The sequence below is a fragment of the Zootoca vivipara genome, chromosome 5 (assembly GCF_965207765.1).
Source record: "Zootoca vivipara chromosome 5, rZooViv2.hap1.1, whole genome shotgun sequence".
Classification (NCBI taxonomy): domain Eukaryota; kingdom Metazoa; phylum Chordata; class Lepidosauria; order Squamata; family Lacertidae; genus Zootoca; species Zootoca vivipara.
In genome coordinates, this window is record NC_142588.1 from 55,039,068 (window position 1) to 55,060,729 (window position 21,662).

Sequence of the window (21,662 nt, forward strand, 5' to 3'; positions counted from 1 at the left end):
TTTAGATTTGGGAATGCTATTATTAGCATTGTTTCTGACAGAAGTATGCATTAACATCCCAAAGGGACTACAGAAATATGAAACAACCTGATACATCTTGTTTCCACGTCCAGAAATTATGGATTTCAGCATCTATTAGATAATAGTGAGATCAAATCCTGCAGACTAGGCAAAATGATAGAAGCCATAATAAAAATACTGTGCCTCATGCAAACTGGAGAAAATAACAAGTAATTGGAAAGCATCAGAAACACATGCACACTATCCCCTCAAGGAACTGTGTGCTACGTAACATACCAAGTCATCCACTGATCACATGGCCATCAATTCTATCAAGGGTGTTAATAGTCTGACAGGCTACCCAGTTAGCTGCCAAATCATACACATTATGGGGTCTGAAAACCTAAACTAGAAACTCCCACTTTTTTAAGAAGGGGCAGAAGCTTGCAAACAACACAGTTTTTCCCATACTAAAAATATGTACTTTCCTTGTACTTATAAGCTAAGAACTGTAGGATTATTTCTAAATACATACACAAAGTACACTAGAAACACAGAGATACTACTCAAATGGGTACAGTACAAAACTTTTCATCTGGATGCAAGCAGGACACAAATTTTCAACATGCTCAAGCTCACATTCTATCACACCAGGACAAGAGTCGATAATTCCACTCACTAGCCTAACCTGGTGAGTGCAACAACTACCGTACCAGCTTTCCTCCCAACCTCGTAACTAGAGTGCAACTGTGCAGACAATCCCTACCTACCTCTCTTACTACAAGGTTGGGAGAAAGGCTGGTGCTTATTTCGTTGCTGTATTTCTGAGGCACCTCAGGAGAAAAAGTCCCGGAACTCCACTCCAGCTTGAAACCCGCAAGAAAGAGATGGGGACTGTCCTGCAGCTATACCGTTTCCCAGGAACAAAGAAGTTGGAGAAAACAAATGGGACTCCTTTTTCACAATGCATTTTCAAGGCACTTGGAGCATAGTGGAAATGCAGTACAATTGCAGAAACAATCTGCCACCCTAGGAGAGTGGAAATTGTTCCTGGCCGTGCATGATGCCCCTTGGATAAGAGGCAGAGCCCTGGCAACCACCATTTTTTTATTGACTACTAAAGCCAAACAAACTTTGTAAACCCCTAGGGCAGTGGTGCCCAAACTTTTTTCAAAGAGGGCCAGATTTGATGAAGTGAACATGTGTGAGGGCCGACCAAAGATGTAAAATTGTTGACCTTTTTTAGGATTGAAGTTGTTGAGCTTTTGGGGGGATTTTACCCCAGGAAATAAACTGCCACAGGAGCCAGATTAAATTGACCGGTGGGCCAGATTAGGCCCCCGAAACAGACTTTGGACATGCCTGCCCTAGGGGTAAGATACCCGTTTTCCACATGAATCACTCACCTCATATTTTCTGTAGTTTACTAATAAGGCAAGCAGGACAACAGCATCATAACCATGTTCCCTGCGACTGGGAAGACTGGAGAGGATCTAAAATCAAGAAGAGGAATAATTTAGATTAACTAAGGTTCTATGCTGCAAAGAACAAAGTGATTCTAGACACCTGAACTGAAAAGATGTAGATAAACAACAGGCAAACAGACCCACGGTTTTGTCTCCAAAATGAACCAATACAACTTTTAAAAGACCGTGACAATCTCCATTTGTATAGAGCAAATTCAAATGAAAATTTTACCTTGAAGAGAATCAGCACATTTGAGGGGAATGAATAGCTGGGTACAGACTAAAGCTGACTGAACTAAAAAAATTACTTGTCATAGCTAATTAGAAAATTAGGTTCACAGTGCCAAATTTATAAAAGATCTGAATAAAATCTTCTAAAATGTATACACTGACCAAAACAAAAACTAAAGCAAGAAAGACGTTAACATGCTACTTGGCATTCATCTTAAGTTTCCATTTAAACAACACACAGGAATTGCACTATTTATAGCTATGCAATATGGAAAATTTAACTGCCCAGATATTTGTTTTTTTAGGGGGGGGCGGAACTTACCTGTAAGATAGCTTCAAAGATGCTGTTAATCATCACATACTCCAGAATTGTGTTTTGACTGATGTTATCTGTCACCTGAATAGAGAACCAAAGGGTGGTTGTTGTTTTAAAGAAGTTTCTGGAAGTGACAACACACTTAAAACATGCTCTTATCTACCACTACCCTTGCAAAATTAGTGAACTGCACCCACCACTCCACGATATTTTTGTTGTCTCCTGAGAAGCAGTGCTCTCAATTACTGAAACTCTCCCATATTCTGTGTAATGAAGCCCATTCTTTGTGGGTTCTAGGCATATGTACTAGGGCTACAGCGAGGTTACCGATTTGGGGCATGACAATATACACTTTAATGATTTTACTTAGTACAATATTATTGCTATCTTATCACTTATATAATTTCCCCTGAACCATTTTGTTTTGGGCTATCTTCTATCCTTATGGGTGCTTTCTAAATATTGCTAGTAATAAAATCAATATTTCAAACACCAGAAGATTCATCACAATGCTTCTTGCTACATTCCTACCAGAGCTTTAGATAGAGGGAAGCTGAAAATCTGTTAGAAAATATGGCTTAGGTTAGAGACTCTTGAAACTTAACACTTTATTTGGCAGAGCTTTAGCGATGTGCTTGAGGTACAGATGCTCACATACTTGCATTAATTCTGGGTTGGCCTACCTCTCACCCTGCCCTCAAGGTGACTTTCTTGTTTATTATTAGCTATTGGGAAAAGTTGTAGGATAGGATGGACAAGATAAGACATTTGTAAAGAAAGAAAAACAATTCAAACTTGCAACAAAAAAGAAACCAATTCCTCACAGATAGACATCAGCAACAAATACAAAACTCTCTGTAAATTAGTAAATCTTCCCTAAAATAATTAAGGATATCAAACATGAGATGCATACGCTGAACCATCTTAAAACAGGGTCTGTACATAAGAGTACGTTCCTGCCTGTGACAGAAAAAGCAGCTTCACATTAAATGTACTAACACAATACTTCTATCCAATACTGTAATTTAGACAGCAGTCAACCCCATAACAAGAATACTGATCAGCTGAAACTGAAAGTTCCTCTGCCTTAGAGATTAAGAATTCCTTGCTAATTCACAAATAACTATTTCCAAGTTTTGAAAGTGCATGCTTTTTACAGTTGAATCTCTATTGTCTATTACTTACAGTCACCAAACAGAGCAATAGCTTCAGGCACAAACTCTTGAGACTTTCAGAGCCTTCTGCACATAGCAGAGCATCCAGACTCTCCATCAGATTCTAGAGGGGGGAAAGTTACTATGAACCACAGCATATCCATTACTCCTCACAGCCCCCGCACTGACGCTGTGTCCTATACAATACTAGGAACATGGGAAGCTGCATTATACTGAGTGAGACTACAGGCCCATCTAGGCCCATGTATTGTCTACACCAGGGGTTGTCAACCTGGTCCCTGCCACCTACTAGTGACCGTTTCAGAATTATAGGAGAGTGGTAGGGGGATCTACAGCACAAGCTGAATCCTCCTTCCATTGAGCACTGGTGGGCAGTAAGGAAATTTTACCATTAAGAAAGATGCATTAGTGGGCGGTAGGTATAAAAAGGTTGACTACCCCTGGTCTACACTGACTAGCAATGGCTCTCCAGGATTTCAGGCAGGGAACATTCCTAGCCCTACCTGGATATGTCAGGCCGAGGGAGCCAGCGTACAGCTTCCAGGTCATGTGGCCAGCATGACTAAGCCACTTCTGGCGAACCAGAGCAGCGCACAGAAATGCTGTTTACCTTCCTGCTGGAGCAGTACCTATTATCTACTTGCTCTGTGTGCTTTCGAACTGCTAGGTTGGCAGGAGCAGGGACCGAGCAATGAGAGCTCACCCCGTCACGGGGATTCGAACCGCCGACCTTCTGATCGGCGTCCCTATCTAAAACATAAATATTACCAAATATACATTTCCCAAGGCAGATAACCACAACAAATTAAAGCAACAGTTCTTCATCAAATCAAACCACACAGTGTGGATTGTGACACACAATTTTGTTCCCTCAGAATCTCACAAAAGGAAATAAAAATGTACACCCAGATGGTTGCACAGGGTAGCCTGAGAGTGAAGTGCCAGTGTTTGCATGAAGCATCCTTGAGTGGGGCTTCCTTGCACTGATCTGATTATGCTGTAATTCTCAAGCAAGGTGCTATTATACTGTAATTAGCCTTTCTTCCTTATGGAGCTAATTCCCCCCACACAAAAGAAAACTCAGCTGTGATACATTTAGTTCTGAAGGATTTCTATTTTTGCCCTCTAGTTGCAAATCACAGCCTCATTATAGATACAGTGTCTAAAAGTCAACACATCAATTGTGCAAAAAGCACTATATGCCATTGTTTCTTCTCTGTTACCAGTACTCAGAGGACGAAGGAAGCTAGCAGAAATATAAGCTACGCATGAGGTTGCATGCAGATATCAACTATATTTGACATGAGACTGTCCATACCTTGGACAGGACCTTTAATGCTATGGGAGACACTGAAACAATATATTTAAGCATGAATTAACATGTCTCTTCCACAAGCACACCATTGCCTCTTATTGCAACCTTACGTGCAGCACTTTCTTTTATTGTACTCTAGCTAACCCTCACCTTCATACACAGCTCAGCCTTGTCAAAACCCATTAACATGTTGATGATGTCAAAGCCAGATGTGGATTTGTTCTTCTGATGAACTCCACGGATCAGTGCACACAGCGTCTGTGTCAGAAAGAGAAAAACACTAGAACTGTGAGAAAGCTTTCAGTGCACCAAGAGCCTATTATATGCCCTAGACCCTTACAGCTGCATTTTGGGAAGATGTTTACTTTGATTTAGTATAACACAGCAGATTCATATTACATAGTTTTCACTCTCTTCCATGTCCTTGCAGGCTGCATTTTTAGTATGCTTGCCTGTTTTGGAACTTGAAATATGCTTACATAGATTCATTCTCAATTACTCTCCTGACAGCCAACAAAGTAGCAAAGAAGAGAAACCATTTTATTATTATATAAATGCTAACAGAGGGGATTTTTGGTCTAGCACACTGAACGGACATTTATCTTAGTCAATCTTAATGGGAAGACTGATACATCTGTCATTAGCTGCCTGTTTCTGGGTTTAGCTCCACTGAAGACACGAAATGTACAGTACAGCACCTGTAATGCATTGACCACTCTGATAGGATGTTCTTCTCCCAAGGCCCGGATGCAGCGCTGGAACAAACAGTTAATATTATCTTTTATCTTCATCAGCTCTTCACCATCTAGAGACTCCAGCTTCCCTTCCAGGTACTCCAAGTTCACCTGCCAAGACAAAGGGAAGAGGGCAAAGCCAATTCATTCATGGAGTCACTGAGGACATGGCTAAAGGTGGAAAATTGCTACATAGATGAGTAAACATGAAGAGACATTTAGAAGACAGCAGATGTTTTTGATCTTTGGTATTTTACCTTCATGAGGAAGAGCTCCTCCCAAAACCGAGGACTGCATTTACTGGGATCTTCTGTCTGAAAGGGAACATAATTCCTGTTACAATGGCCACTGTGGATACAAAATATGGATGTCCTACAGCAATATTATAACCATTCTAGGTCCAGGAAAACAGGAAACAGCATGCAGAAATGCACCTGAGACACACCATATCTTCTTCTGCAGATTATCAATGGTAGAGCCTGCAGAGGTAATTCTAAATGAGGAAATCCCCTGCTGTACAGATATGCTCGCCTCAAAGCAGGAAAGTAAAAGCATACCCAGAGGCAGGATTCACTGCATTCCCCTTCTCATTCTTAATACTAGATACTACTAATACTAAACTAAGAGAGGAAACCATAAGGCACAGCTCTAGGGCAACCTGCCTTACACTTCCCAATGGGACTGCTTCAGCATAATGAAATTTATCTTGCAGCTGAACAAAATGCCACAATGAGGAGAGCAATGTCCAATCCTTACCGTGAAGATCTCATCATACATTAGCACAACCTTCTCTTTCAAGGGTTTCTTACTAGCTGAAGATTTCCGAAGCAATCCGCCTTTCTTTTCAGCTTGCGCCATGGCTTACAATCTATGGATAAAGAGACATGCCACATTTCAGAGAAGCTCTCTCAAGATTAATTTCCACAGCATTCACACGTTTCCAGGTTATGCTCTGCTTTAAAAAAATTTTTAGAGCTTACAAGGCACTGTATAGCCATTAAATACATTAGAACCATCATAATTTCCTCTGTGCTGCTACACTCGTATTTTTTTGACGTAGGAGAAAAAGGTGTACAAAAAAATAAGTTTAATAAAATGCAAGTGTACATTTGTCCAAATGTGCATAATGCAAAATAGATTTGCATATTATTATTATTATTATTATTATTATATGCAATTGTTTTCTTTTTATACCTGCTGCAAGAATCATTTCACATCAAGTATTCTGGACAGAAAGGGAAAGTGAGGAGCATGGAAGATTACAGATTCATTTAAAAAGGTGAGGAACTGGGGAGAAAGTCTTGACAAAAGTAATCCAACAAATATTTGGCTAAGCCAGAGCCCCAAACAGGAAACCCCAAGCAGGAAGTATAAATTTAGCACCTAAGAAAGTAGAAATTGATCTACTGAGCACTATAGTTGTACCAGAAGTCCTGCTAAATTAGAAATCCTGCAACACAACTTCACACCAATCCTATACATACAAAAATCTGTACATGTTAATATAAAAATGCAGTGCACACAAGCCAGATACACATTTAAAAATGTGTTATGTAGATATGTGCTCCGGGCAGTTAGGATTGACTGAAATTCTACACATGTACAAATGATAAGCCACACCTTTAACATATGAATTGGCCCAAAGGAATATTTTCTATTCAACAACTATTCTCTATCATTATTGAAAAGTTTGTTTTCTTCTTGTGAGCAAGAAGTCACAAAGAAAGTGTCACACTGCCCTACAATCCCAACAGCCTACATACACTTTGCAAAAGTCTCCTTTCCTGGGGTAAACTACCAGCCCCCACCCCAATATGAGGAGTACTGGATTTAAAGCAACTAGCATTTGTGCTGACATAGACTTACAGAGGTAAAGCAGAAGCTGGAGCATATGGCAGTTCCACTTAGGCACAATAAATAATGTACAGAGCAGCATGAACATGGTAGCACATCTGCAATGCCTAAAGAGCTCCTCATTTCAACTGTTTACGATAGAGAGAAAATACCACAACTTTCTCCTTCATGAGCATTTCCATACTGTACAAGTTGGTTGAATACGACCCAGAAAGTTGCAGGAAGGTGATACCAGTAGTACAACATTCTGTTTGTCAGACTCAAAGATTTTTGCAAGTCTGAGCAAGATCAATAGGACACACTTATGTCCATATACTCAATGAGTAGTCTACCTGGAATACAGCTGATCACTCCATGTCACCACTACTAAAACAACAAGCCAAAATTATTTCATGGGGCTAAACAACAACATCCTAGTCAGGAATTGAGTAACAGATTTCAGTTCTTGTGTTGGGTGCCCATGAAAGCAAAATATTCTACATCCCTCTGTAAAGTGAGAGCAAAGAAGCTACAGACAGGTAACACAATAATGCAGATAAGTTCATGCTTTCAACAAGGCTAGAACTGGGACACAGGCTGTCCTAAACTAGACAGAGTACACATGTATATGGGAAATTGCTAGAGGCAACAATTAAGAAGGTCTCTTCTATCTTATAGCTGCCTACATTAGAGAATCCAAAGTAACACGTGGAAAGCTGTTAACAAAAAGTACAAATACCCTCTCATTCTAAAACTTCAAGGGCTTTTTGGTCTCGTGATCTACAGAAATCACTGGTACAGACCTTCCTTCTTCTCCAGTTTTAGAAAAGTAGCTGCTTATTTCAACAGAACTATTACCATGTTTCCAAACAAACCCAGCACCATAATTCTAGCAGATGCATCCCCAAAGTCTTCAACATCTGAGGGTCCACCAAGGGGCTGAGCAAAAGAGATCAACAGGGGGAATGGATTATAGCATTCCTCCAGCATCCCAATCCAGACCAACTTTTTAAAAAGCTTGACCCAGTAGTATGCAATACACAAGGGTGGGACAAGACAGAGATAATTATAGTCAGATAGATTCCAATTTTCAAATGATACCCTAAATGCTACCAACAAACAGGAGAAGGATATTGTTAGGTCCTGGTTGTGAACCTCTCTGACTTCTCTCTCTAGTCACTGTCAACAGCCAGAGGCCAGACCCAAAGTAATGTCTGCCACCACAGGCTGAAACCCACTGAAGCAACGTCAGAGTACGCAGCTGCTGTGTTCCTGCATCACCACCCTTCTGCTTTCTCCAGCCCCTTCGGCCTGCTGTAACAGGCAGAGAAGAAAAGAGGCAACAGAGCAACAGGGCATGATGCAGAGCAGCTACATACACAGCTGCTGTCAGATACATTAATTTCTCCTTATCTCATATTATGGAGAAAGATTAAAAAAGAAGCAGTGAGATTAAACATTGACTTTTACAGAGAGGACATTAAAATCAGGAAATGCTCTATGGCACCATACAATTATATGTTGAAATATTTCTTGAAATAGAATTTTCTGTTCCAAACATAATATTTTACAGGGCAATATTTACCCGTCATAACTTGCAGTCTCATCCCATGACTGAAGCTACTTAAGAAGAACTCTGCTGAACTTATCTTGTCCACCATTCTGGTCTCACAGTAGCCAACCAGATGCCAAAGGGAAGCCCATAGGCAAGGCATGCCTGCAACAGCACTCTCCCATTCCCAGCAACTGATATTCAGAGGCAAGCGCCTTTCTTTCTATTGCCAGAGTTTAAAACTGATCTACAAGGGAACAAAATTAAGCCCACGATACCGGTAACCTCGGAATGGCCTCGGTGCCTATAAATTAAGCCTCTTGCGATCCCACCTGTGTGTGAGCAATATAGACTCCAAGTGCTTTATATTAAGTTGTAAACACACTCCACAGCCAGTGGGGGTAACATTATTTTATTATCCTGAAACCTACAGCTGAAGTAATAAAGTAGCCAGTTTTGAATTTCAAACTTCTTATCCAGAGAAAGCAAAGCATCTGACTGAAGTTAGTTACAGGTGTACAGATACAAGTACCTTCCTTAGAATCAGTACTTACAATTTTGATCTTCTTTTGTACAGCTCAGTGACTAGGAAGCCCCCATGGGAAGCAGCTACTACTTCTGTAATATAAAGAGAAAGGGGAGAAAAGAGTACAATAAGATCAAGTTTGCAATGCAAGAACCCCTGCTGTCCTGCCATGTTCCAACTCTCAGGTTAAAACCTGCCTGACAATGACTTGATTCACTGCCTGGCAACTTTAGCTCACGTGTTTCAGATCCCTCCACCACAAAAACACCCAACCGGCTTATCTTAATACACAAAAGGAAAGTACAGAAGCAAAATGAGAAAGTAGAAGAATTAGAAACAGAAAAATAAAATAGGCACTGTTGGCATAACCAACCACAACTACTTCTAGAGAACGGCAGACAAACGGATGGTAACCCATTAAGGGTTAGACATATCAGTCACAAATATGCATTTTATTTATGATATTTAGAAGCATAATATAAGATGTCCCTCTACATCAGAGCCTCTGAACAGCTTACAAAGGATTCCCAAGAGTCTACCCATTGTAGCAGGGGTGGGAAGAGTGTAGACTAGAATCTACTGGTAGATCTCTAGACAATTTGCAATAAATCAGCAAGCATTCCTGACTCCCAGTTGTTTAAAAATAGCAACAAGATGACTTTCCACACCTAAATTAGGCAGCAGAAATGAAGAAAGCTAACCAGGAATGCACTTTTCTGTGAAAGGGTTGTGAGCTTACTGGTAATTCAGTTATGGTACTGAAAACCAATTCCTGAGCTCAGAATATACTCAGAGGCACCCTCTTCTTTAATTATAACTGTATGTCTTTTGCTCCTGGCTCTGGTTAATAGATCTTGGGACTCTAATAAAGAACAAAGTATATTTGCCAAGTCTGTAGTCTGTCCACTCTTTCCTGATAGAACCAATTCTGCTTTGTACTTGCAGCAAACGTGTGCCAGGTACTTTCAGACCATTCTCCAGGCCAATCAATCTCAATTATAATAAACTAACCATCAACACTGGGACACAAACCTCTAATCAAATTTTGCTATTGGAATGTGAGCTGGTGGGCATTGTTACCTCTTTAACTAGAGAGGTATGGGTCCAAATTCCTACTTAGGCATGAATGCAGATTGTCTTTTAAGTTCAGCTCCCCATCATTATGTACAAATGTTAATTATTTAAATAAAGTTTCAATGAGAAGTTGTTACAGAAATAAAAACCATGAGGAAATCTAATCTGTGTCAGAGCTACCACAAAATGTAAACCATGGAATCTGTTACCTTTGAATAAATGCTAATATACTTTCAAAGCACAGTGCTAGGATTATGTGAACAGATACTCATTATGATGGGACAGAAGGGGTTGCATTGAGTGGAGGCACAAGATGATGATGAAATTACTAATAGTGAAATCAAGTGTTGAATATCAGGAAAAGTAAGAGCCATAACAAGACTACAGAGAAATATGAGAGAGGAATCAGTTCATTCAAGGGAACTCCAAGGGTTGCAGATATAAAACAATTTAAAAACAAAAACCGCCAATAAGGGCAGAAAATTCTCAATAACCACAGAATATTGTTTGTGAAGGGGGGCAGAAATGGTGTGTATGTTTGTAGACAGGGAATGGCTTGCTGGAGGAGGGAAGCCATAGTTACCTAGCTGTAACCCCATGTGCATTTTCCTATTTCTCTTATGGCTGCTTTCATGCATAGACAAGGGTCATCATGAATACCACATCAACTGTGGTTTTAAGTTCTGCAGCTTCTCTTTTACTTCAAAACGTTTACTTTATTTCAATTTTAGATTCCCTCACTTGGTTAGGTGTAACACACACAAAATAGACAGAAGCAATCAAAACACAGGTATATTTTAGAATGGATACAACTGGCACATGGAAATTGCAATACTTCTGAGAAGTTGTTTATCGACAGGTGCAAGCACACTTGGAGCTGCTTTAGACATTACCAAATCCCAACATGGAGCTACTTCTGTGTGGGAATTAACACATACATAGATCATCAAAGAAAGTGGACAATACATATGTATTGTAATGCATGTGTACACTTTCTTGTGCACCCAGCTGCTATAATCACTCAGCTTTCCTATGAACACAAAACAAAGTGCATACATGCACTGTGATGGTATAAGCTATAAACATAGGAGCCAACTCCTAGGAACCGATTAACAGTCTTAACTGTGCCCATAGGTATACCCTGGAAGGCTAAGAAAAGAAGGGAGTCCACCCTTGAAGCCTATTAATTTAGTCATCTCCAACAGCTGGGAATTGACTCTGTATTACGCAATCTAGAAAGAACAGACCCCCATATAGAAACAAGATTTGGAGCAGGGGAGCCAATCTTTTATCAAAATATGTGGAAACAAGAGAAGAGCACATTGGTCCCAATTATGAGGGCAGGGTACCACGTGGAAGCTTAAGCGCGTGGGCAACAGCAGAACAAGACACTTCACCTGCCCAAAATGAGAGCCCTTCCCTCTTCCATACTACTGCAACAGGGGTGCAGGAAGAAAGCACTTAACAACAGAAAAGAGGAGTGGGGGGAGATGACTAGGACAGGAAATGCATAAAACTGCCTCCTGAGCAGCAGCACCTCCCTTCTTCCTCCCGCCACACCCTGCCCCACCCCAACTCACCTCCACAGTAAATCGGGCTCTCCTCTTCCCATCCCAGGTACGTCCCCCTATCCCACGTACACACAAAAACAGGTGCATTCAGGCCCTCTTCTCCCTAAACACGCCCCCAAGAGGGCCCCACAGGCAGCGTCCTAAAAGGTCCCCCAGCTGCACCCCAACATGCCACCCTCACAATCATGTTTTGCCACCCGACCCCAGGCAATGCCGCCAGGTCCTCTCCCACCGCCTCCCCAACTTCGCACCCTGGCGCTCCCTCCCTATCCTCAAAGGGCGCAGCCTAACTACTGAGCGGGGGGCGCAACAGAGGCCGGGCCCCTCTAGAAGGAAGGGAGCGAAATAGCCCCCGTTACCTGAGCGGGGCGACCGCCTCTCGGCGCGCATGCGCTACCGAGTCAGACTTCGCCCCGCCCTCTCCCTACTACGCAGGCGCGCCGTCCTTTATCTGCCCGGTTCCACCTCCAACCACCTTGCGGCGGACGGCTTCTGCTGGGTCCTAGTGAGAGTTCAGTGCGGATGAAAAGCGAACGGCGAACCGGCCTTACACGGGCATATACGGGGGAAAGGAAACCTTCAGCAGAACTGGCTCCCCGCAGCCAGTTATTTTGTAATCTACCCCAGGGTTAGAAAGTACGGAAGCAGTTGTAATTTTCACAGCCCGATCCAGTGTGTTTACATCCCACGCGCTTTTTTACCTAGGGGGAAGCTCTATTAAACATACTCCAGTCCAGGGTCAACATGCAAAGAATTACTACAGGGCTCCAGTGTCCTGCGTGCGGGAATCTTAAACCCTTCTTATGGAAAACTTCTCCTATGCTAGTGAAAGGATCCACATCCACATAATCTGCCTCCAAGATCCCTCATCATTTGATCCCCGTTCCTAAAACCTTGAAGTAGCCTCTGTAAAAGAAGCAGCTACCACCACGAGGCAGGAGGGATCCTCAAAGTGCTTTTACACACACAGCATAAGCGTGAAGAAACCCTAGCTGCAATTTAATCCATGCAATTTAATCAGATCAAATCAATCAGCCAATTTGTCGTCCTGTAAATGTGTGCTCTTCCTGTACCGTTGCATATACTCACTGTTAGATAAGAACAAATTGTTGACGTTTGGTTCGCTTGCTTGCAGTCAGCAGATTTGCAGAAATTTGCCACTAGACGGCTGTTCCTGCTCTGCAGATACTCTGGGTGTGTTTGTTATTCCAAACTTTTTCCTGCCCCTGCTTGTTTGCTTCTGAAGAAGAAATAAATACAAAGACGGGAAATGTGCAAAGCAAGAAACCTCATCTGAAAAGTGTTGCAGCCCGCACACACACATTTGTATAGTTCGGACACACCATCCTTAAGAACATAAGGGCAACCTGCTGGATTAGGCCAATAGCTGGTCTAGTCCAGCATCCTGTTTTCATAGTGGCCAACTTGATGCCTATGGCTGGGCCCTTCCTATTCCCCACTACTCCTATGCAGGTAAAACTGAGGAGGCTGCTTTCTGAAAAACTGGAACACAATATTCTCTGAGCCAAGACAGATATGCAGTCCCATCCTATGCACCTTTACTCAAACATAAGTTCCACAGTGGTACTAGAATGTAAGGGTGGACAGGACTGAACCCCTTTTGAAGTAAACTTTGGTGGGGGGGTTATAAATGAGTTTAAGAAATCAGCCTGATCCTATTGGAAGAAAAGTCAGTTTATTTCAGTAGGGCTTATTCTCAAGGCTACCAAGCTGCTTTTGGTGTACTTCAGGCCATGAACATAATTGTTTGTGGACTGCACAGCATGTTACTACAAGTTTAGGCTGCCATCGTTACCCTAAGGCCACTTTTCTGAGGCCCACTCAAGCAGGGGGACTATGACTCCACTGTTCAATAAAGCCAGTGACTGTTCTCCTGTCAGAAAACCCTGACCAAGCGTTCTGCTTTCAACAATCCTGTGTTAACACAGTGAAAAACCACTGGCTTGTGAATTACCTCCACGGTAAACTGCAGTGTTATACGAAGTAAACCACGCTGAGCACCATGGGGCTTACACCGGAGTAAACATGCATTGCTGGTAATGCAAAGCGAGTAATTTTGAGGGGCAAAAGCATAGCTGCCAAGTTATCCCTTTTTTTAAGGGATTTTCCCTTATGCTGAATAGGCTTCCTCGTGAGAAAAGGGAAAACTTGGCAGCTATGCAAAAGGCCTGCTGAGTCCTTTCACTCTTCGTAGTAAATACTCTGCGACCCTCCTCTATATGTTAAACCGCTTAGAGATTCCGTCGAAATATGAAGCGCTATACAAGTGAAAACTAATGATGATGATGACGATGACATGTCTCTTTAACGCAAGGCGGAGCTGTAAAGCAGGCCCGGCAGGGCTCCTGCTCTCCTCTGCCTGCTTCTGCACTCGGGAGCCGCATCGGGCAGGGACGGAAGTAAAAGAGCCGGAGGCAGCTCGGGCTCTGCCGCCGAGGCCCGGCCGCGGAAGCGACTGCGCCCGGAAACAAGAGGCCTCGTGATTGCAGTAATTGTGCGGGGCGCTGTTGCTTTCGGACCTGGACGGGGGAGAGGCGCCGAGGTTCTCGCTGCCCGCGCGCCCAGAGCTTCGCTGGAGAAACGCCCGGGTGGGTCGACCTGCCGGCACTCAGCGCGGCGCGCGGCCTCCTCGGGTCGGACCCCGGGGCGCCTAAGAAGAGCCGCTGTCAAATCCCAAGAGCGCGCGAGGAAGGGAGAAAAAAGGGAAGAAGCGAGGCAGCGGGAGGAGGACGAGGGACGGAGCCCGGGAGTGCCAGGACTTGACCGCTGTGGAGGAGCAGAGCCCGTCAGCGGCGGCGGCGAGCAGGAGGGCGCGCAGGAGCTGGCGGACTAGAGTTAAGGGGGCTCGGGAGGCGCCAGAGGCAGGCAGCGGGGCCCTCCTCGAGGACGTGGAAGTGCCCGGCGAGAGCAACAAGGGCGTCGGTGGGGGGGGGGGGATATAGTGGCGCCAGAGTCGGCGCGGAGACCGGGCGAGGCGAGGCTCCTGGCTCGAAGAGGCAGGGCTCGTTGGTGAGGCGCTGCCAGCTTCGCCCCGCCGCGGCGCGTCCCGCTTAGCTCCTTCCCCATGTGGTCGGCAGCCGCGGCGGACGCCCCGAGATGAAGCTGCGGCAGGTCTCGGACTGGAGCGACTTCGTCCGCGGCCGCTGCCTGCGAGAGCTACTGGAGCAGAGCTGCCCGGGCGAGGCTCCCAGCCGCCTCTTAGCCAGCCCGGACAGGCAGCATCTGCTTCTGTTGTGGAACCAGCCGGCCTCGCAGGCTCGGGTTGTGGCCTTCCAGCGCCTGGGCGCCGACGGGGCTGACCTGGAGAGGAGTTGGCAGCCTCCTCAGCCGCCCGTGGTGGGGCTGCTTTTCCTGGAAAGCCCCGCGACAGCTGTCTCTTGGGTGCTGACGATCATCTGGGAGCACGGCAAGACTGAACTCTGGCGATTTGTGCCGGCAGTGGGGTGGCACTTGCTGCAGAGCCTGGAGCTGTGCCATGGAGCTCGTGCCCGGGTTGTCTCCATCTGCAGCTGGGGGCCCCAGCTGGTGTGGTGTGAGGAGAGGCCTGCCTTGGACGCCCAGCTGACACCCGAGAGGAGAGCCTTCAGGTACTGCATCTGCACTAGACGCCTTCAGATCGGGGAGCAGGGAGCCCAGCTGAGCCCCTTAAGGATTGTCTTGCACAACAGCCCTGTGTACCGAGTGCTCGCCTCACCCTCTGGTGTTTTCCTGCTGCCCACTCCAGCCACCTTCCCAGGAATAGCCAAGTTTGTCCTCATCTGGCGTCCTGAAAATGCTGACATCATCATTGCTGCTCCATCCAAAGGCTGCATTTGTACTAAGGCTTTGCTTCCAGGCAGCGAAGTGGACTTCAAGAAGCTGCTCTTGGGCTGTGTGGGACTCTTGGCATCCATGGACCCTTTGGATATCCATAGCTGTGTGCTTTCTGGTCGCAGGGGGCTCCTCCTGGTTAGCACGGCAGGAGCCGTAGAGCTGGTACAGCCCGACGGAGTGTGGAGACCCATATTTGACTTTGGGGGAAGTGCCTTGGCCCCAGGGGAGCAGGTCCAGCTGAAGGTTTTTGGGGACACCCTTGCCTGCTTCTTTGGAGGGGCTCTTTATCTTGTGAACTTGGGCAGCAGGCAGTTGATAGAAAAGAAAGTCCTGAGTACAGAGGAAGTGCTTTTTTTGGACTTCCATGCCGAGGAGGAGGAAGTGCAGCTCCTTGGTCCAAATGGCATCTACAGCCTTGACTTCTCTGGTACTGACAGGGAAGAGCCCACACTGGTGGAGATGGTTTTTGAAGAGGCCTGCAAATATTATCAGCGGCGGAGCCTCAGCAGCTCTCAGCTCACCGTAGAGAAACTGAAAAAGGGAGACATGTTTCAGGCTCCCATTGCACTTTCCTCCATCCTGTGCTATAGCCTTGCTTCCAAGGAAAAACGTCCCAGGGCCCTCCCAGAGCCTTATGCCAAACTGCTGGGCACAATGCAGCTGGAACTGCAGAGCTACCAAAAGCTGGAATTCCTTAAATTGTGTGTGGTCGGGGCCTTGGAAAGTGAGGTGGAGAGCTATGGTGAGGCGCTCGTGGAGCAGGAGCTTGGCCGTCTTCTACACTTGGACTTAAACAAGGAGAACCTGGCCTACCTGAATGCCATCTTCAGTTCCTTCCCTGGGGCCTCTTGGAAGGCCATCCAAAACCACCTGCAGCTGCAACAGAATGGGGATGGAGTACTGGTAGCCAGAGCTACTCCAGATGTGTGGAAGAAAATCTTGGGGGGATCAGTGCCCGGCCTCAGCAAGCAAGAGGAGGGCCCTCTAAATGGGATGCTTCCTCTTTTTGAACTTGTCTGTCTCTCGCTGCACCAGTTCAAGCCTAAGTGGCTGCCTCAGTTTGTGGGGCTATCCCAAGAGTACATGGGTGCCTCTTGGACTTACAGCAACAAGGAGGGCCCTGAGGGTGCTGTGCCCCTCTACAAAAGGGCACTGGCTGTGCTGCCAAGGAGGAGCAGAGGCTCTCTGGCAGATGGGGAAATGGAGATTGAGCTCCTGCTATGCAGCCAGCGGCCCAAAGCCATCCTGCAGGCCATGGACCTCCTTATCCAGCATGGGAGATGGCAGCGTGTGATGGAGGCTGCAGAAAAGTTCTCCATGCTAAGCCCTTTGCTGAACAAAGAGATCTTCACCATCCTTTTGAGAGAGTGCTCCCAGCATAGGGACCTGGACCCTTACTTGGACAAGCTGTGGGAACTCTGCCCTACAAACCTGAGCGCTTCTGACATCCTGAGTGTTCTTCAGCAACACTTACCCCCAACAGAACTTGATCCTCCTCCCTTTCTCCCAGGTGGGTCATCCCAGCTGACTGTTGGCCTGCTGAAGCCCCTGTTGCACAGACTAGCCCAGGGCCCACCTGGCCAGGATGAAATCTATGCTGTCTTACAGAGTCCATCTTTCCCACCACCAACCCCACCCAGGCAAAAGAAAGATACCCCAAAGGCAGCTGCCCAAGAGGAGTTAACCCCCTTTCAGAACCACAGACACCACTCATAGCGTGAGGTGATATGAAGCTTAGAGGTGGGGACAGGCAAAAGGGCACCTATAGTAATTGGGCCTGGTGGGGTCAGGAGCCTTCAACCTGTGTATCCACTTAGGCCCTGCATCAGCAAGCTGCCTCTGCCAGAGTGGGAGGTAAATCCCAAAGTTTATTGCATTGCCAATGGGTTTTTTTGGAAGAGTGCAGAGCTTGTAGCAAGGGTTAGGTGTTTCTGGTGCCTTAAACAAGACCAGATAAAGTCACATAGGAACTACACTATTGCTCACACAGTGAGCCTAGCTGAAGAACTGCAGCTGGTGTGTTCCCTTCCATTTGTGAATGATGCTGGTGGGCTTGGGTTTTGTTAAACTTCCTCTACGTTTTGGTAAAATGCTAGTCTACATGCATCTGACGTATTTGTATGCGAGCTTAGTGCCACTGGGGAATTGCCTTGCTTTGACTACCTTAAGGATGCGCATCTTGAACTTCCATCAATATGCTTTAGTAGCTACCTTTTAAAGCGCAGGGATTGTTCCTGGCACTATGCCATCCTGTATGTTGCCAAGTTTCACTGACCAGTATTACTTCCCCCTGAGACCAAAGTTTTGGAAAGTCCCTGACTGAAAGCATGTCATCTGTCTGCTTCTCTGGCTGATAAGCAACAGCTCACTCCTCTGATGTGTTTAAACATGCATTATTTACCTGAAGCAGGGGAAGCCCCACTGCAAATGTGTGCACACACCTTTGTCCCCTAGAGTGGTTTTATCTTTCGCTTTTTATAAAAAAAAAAGAACAGTGGAGGTTGTCAATAGAGGGAGCTCTGCAGTTCCCTGGGGTAGGCCATGTCCTGTACACTTACAGAGTAGTGTAACCCTTGCCTCGTGTTTGGGACCCCACGCTGGCTTAAGGCTTCAATCAAAAGTATCTCTATTATAGAGGAAGAATGATGGGGACTTGGAGCAAGACAGTAATGCTTGTTGGTGTCTTGCATTTCCTTCATTCTGCCTAAGAATAACTGCCATTGGGGATGAGAAATATTCTCACCTAATGAGACTTTCATCACTGAAGCCACTTTACCTAGATGGGGCAGGAAGAGTAAATTTTAAAATTTCCAGACAGGAGTGGGTTTTTCTTTTTTTGCAGGTGGGAGAAAACATTTTAAAGCTTATGTAATTGCTGGAATCACTTTTTTAAAAATGCAAAGTTTCCCCAATGTGGTACAAAGGAGAGAGATGGCTTATTGAGTGTAAGCAGCAAGTCACCATGCAGTTCAGTTTTCAAACTCAATGGATAGGTTTGCCAGCCAAAAATGGGGTGTGGAAGGCTTTATTACTGACAGAGTTGTGTGGATTCTTTATGCCTGTTGAATTGGGTGGGTAATTTTCTGTAGGCTTATGACCCTTTGTAAGACAGGACCCTGCCCTGAGACTGAGCTGCTTGAATTCCAAGCAGATCACATGTATTCTGCCTCAGCCCAAGCCTGATGCTGCAGCAGCGCTTTAGCAATCTGGATTTTTCCTGTGCAGAGCAAATACGTCTCTTTGGTGCTGCAGATTAGCCTTTCCTGGGCTGGGGAAATGGATAAGTAGAAGAACACAAGGACAACTTTGGATCTTGCCCCCTTCTGTCAGATAATGAGGAAAGCCATACCAATACTGACCAGTGACCAGTTTGTCAATACTTGGCATGCAGAGGTATAATTGTGTTACTGGGAGTTGCCTTCCAAAACCAGCACAAATGGAGGACTTGTTCCAAACCTGTTTAATCCACACCTGCAATACTGTTTACAAGTTTTCTCCAGGGTCTCAGAGAACCCATAATATGCTTCCTCAGCCTGGAGCCATTTTAAAATAATAATAATAATAATTATAAGGATAAGAAGAGAGTAAATCATCTTGTCCTTCATAGCTGAAAACCTAAGAGGAATGTGTGGGTTTTTGTAAAGAGGAGTGGGCTTTCTTTTTTCCAAGTGCTGCACAAACCACCACCTCTCTGCAAAACCTATAAAAAAAATAATTTTTAAAAAGGTTTTGACAGTGCTGGGATTCACAAGCTTCCTTTTGATGGCCCAGTGGGCCTCTTAGGCAAAAGATTAAGAGAAACTGCCCATTTAATGGTCCTTGGATGGTGTGTTTACCCTGCCCATCCTGAGTAACTTGGCAGAGAATTTTTTTATGCTAATCTTGGCAAGTTTATTCTGTTTTTAATGAGATTCTTGTTTTTGATTCCTGTGTTCTATATGCAGTATTAAAAGGTAAACAACCTTGAAGAGGACTCCTCTGTGGCTGTGAAGTACCTGGCATATGTATTGTTGGGCACCCAGCTGTGTGTGCCTTTTCTGTTGATTCAGGCTTGGCCTCACTTGTTAATGGGGAACAATCCCAGCAGATAAAATTGCAGCCTGACCCAGAAAAAGTCCCTCCACTAAAAAGCAAACCATTGCTGGGAAGGAGAGCTGCAGTGGGCAAGCTGTTCTGCTAGCAATCAATGCACCTTTTGTCTGCTTATTCATAGCACAAGAGTTGTGCTGGCAGCTGCCCAGCTTCTTCTGTGAAAGCAGTTATGGGGGTCATAGTCTACCTTTTAGGTTCCCTCACAGTTGCCTCCAACAAAGGAGAGGTTAAAAGTGTCCATTCAAGTGGAGGGGGGAGATGTAAAGAGATTTGACAAGAGCTACACAAGTCCAGGAGGAAGGCAGAAGCAATAGGCAAATGGTTGCAAACCAGATTGAAATAGGATTTCATTTTATAACAAAAGGGGATTAGTGTGTGATGTCTCTTTATACATAAAGAACAAGCAGCCTCCTTGGTCTGGATTTTTTCTTGATTTTATAAGCAGCAGCATGTAATTCTTATTATTATGCTTCCAGGGGTGCCTTTTCCTAAAGGATGTCCTGGCTTTGTATCTGTTCCTCTGATGGAAACCAGAATACAATGGATTGGGGGTGATGGTATTCCACTGCTGAAAGAGCACTTGCTAATCCAGTGCAATAGCATCCCAAGACTATATTTAACAGCAGTGTTTGCAGGAGTTACCTATTTTCTTATAAGACCTCGTATTTATTTGCTCTCCTCTCTACACACTCTTTGTAAAGATCCAATGACAGACTTCAGTTTCCTGACCGTCTGATACTGTACTTGGCAGCGGCAGCTACCAGCTCATTTTAAAAGTCACAAAATAGGCAGGGCAGTGTTCAACAAAGTTGAGTAGGCCCATTGAAATTACTGGGCCTGACTTAGTCATGTTCATCAATTGCAGTGGGTCTACACGGAGTAAAATTCAGTTGAATACCACTCAAGGTTTCCTCTTGGATCACTTCCAGTCAATGGGCACAGGAGGAGCAACTTCCAGTCCAACAAGGCGGCACTAGATTTTGTGACCCTTATTTCTCAGGGAGCTGTTTCTCCACAGAAGTTCTTCCACCACTTTAATTTTCCAATATATCAGCCCTGCCCTTTACCTTAACAAAAGTATTGGAAAGTCTGATTGCACTGAAGTGATATAAAAAGACAAACGGGTCATCAGATAATTATAGAAAATACTAGAAGAGTGCTTTCACTCACACGGAGAACTGTAGTATCACATGTACCAGCACTTTTTGGGGGGGGGGGGTTGTGGCATTCAATTCAAGCAGCTTATTACTACAGCACAAGATCAAGGGAGGAAAAGTGGGGGTAGATACTTCACTCCAGATTGCTAATCATTTCCCACGTCTGATCCTGTGGCTTTACAGCATGATTCCTGGATTATTCTAGTACCACTCAAACAGATTTTTGTTTTCATTTTCATTTGAAATCTTATAGGGCTTGGCAATTGGAAGTGCCACTGTTTTTGCACTTTGGAAATGCCACAGAGAATCAGTATGGTAGATATTTCCCATCCTGGACATAATAATGTAGAATTACCGGTACTTCCCCATAAGGTTAACTATACTTTCTTTTGAGTTTTCACATGTTGTCTGCTTTGCCACGCTAGTGAGCACAGTTAGGGATACTCTGCAGACTTTTTGTTAGAGGAAGAACTCTTTTGGTGATGTTGCAATGATAAATGCTTCCCGTTTCTTATTACTGCATACTTGTACCTCGTGTTTTACATGTCTGTAGCATAGGTATGGGAATCTTTTGCTCTCCAGGCCAAATGTTCCCCACCTCCTTTAGCATATCTTTCTAACCATCTTAAGTCTTGATTGTAACTCCTGGGCACCTCTTCTCACTACACAACACTTACCAGGAACTTGTGCACTTACAAATCAGTACACAAATGTCAGCCCTCAAGCTGTATGGCTGCTACACACTAGCATACCCTCATCTCTTCCTCTTATTTATTTATTTATTTA

The 21,662-nt window shown here is 44.7% G+C and overlaps 2 protein-coding genes across 4 annotated transcripts in view; one reads left to right on the forward strand and one right to left on the reverse strand.

Annotated features, from left to right (window-relative positions):
- The window catches only part of ARMH3 (armadillo like helical domain containing 3), a 118,425-nt gene extending 105,468 nt beyond the window's left edge, over positions 1-12,957 (reverse strand). Inside the window, exons 1-9 of one of the 3 annotated variants that reach the window (XM_035133314.3) lie at positions 12,883-12,957; positions 9,177-9,240; positions 5,994-6,105; positions 5,495-5,551; positions 5,202-5,348; positions 4,654-4,761; positions 3,199-3,291; positions 2,020-2,094; positions 1,407-1,493 (exon numbers count right to left, since the gene is read on the reverse strand). In XM_035133314.3, the coding sequence (XP_034989205.1) occupies positions 1,407-1,493; positions 2,020-2,094; positions 3,199-3,291; positions 4,654-4,761; positions 5,202-5,348; positions 5,495-5,551; positions 5,994-6,095 (669 nt within the window). In that variant the 5' untranslated portion in view covers positions 6,096-6,105; positions 9,177-9,240; positions 12,883-12,957. Of the gene's footprint in view, positions 1-1,406; positions 1,494-2,019; positions 2,095-3,198; positions 3,292-4,653; positions 4,762-5,201; positions 5,349-5,494; positions 5,552-5,993; positions 6,106-9,176; positions 9,241-11,802; positions 12,215-12,882 lie in introns of those variants that run through there. The other 2 variants (XM_035133313.3, XM_035133312.3) reach the window with 2 other exon arrangements.
- Positions 12,958-14,126: 1,169 nt separating this feature from the next.
- Positions 14,127-21,396, forward strand: HPS6 (HPS6 biogenesis of lysosomal organelles complex 2 subunit 3). Its single transcript, XM_035133302.3, has one exon. The coding sequence runs from the start codon at positions 14,911-14,913 to the stop codon at positions 17,341-17,343; it is 2,433 nt and encodes an 810-aa protein (XP_034989193.3). The 5' UTR covers positions 14,127-14,910; the 3' UTR covers positions 17,344-21,396.
- The last annotated feature ends 266 nt before the right edge of the window (positions 21,397-21,662 follow it).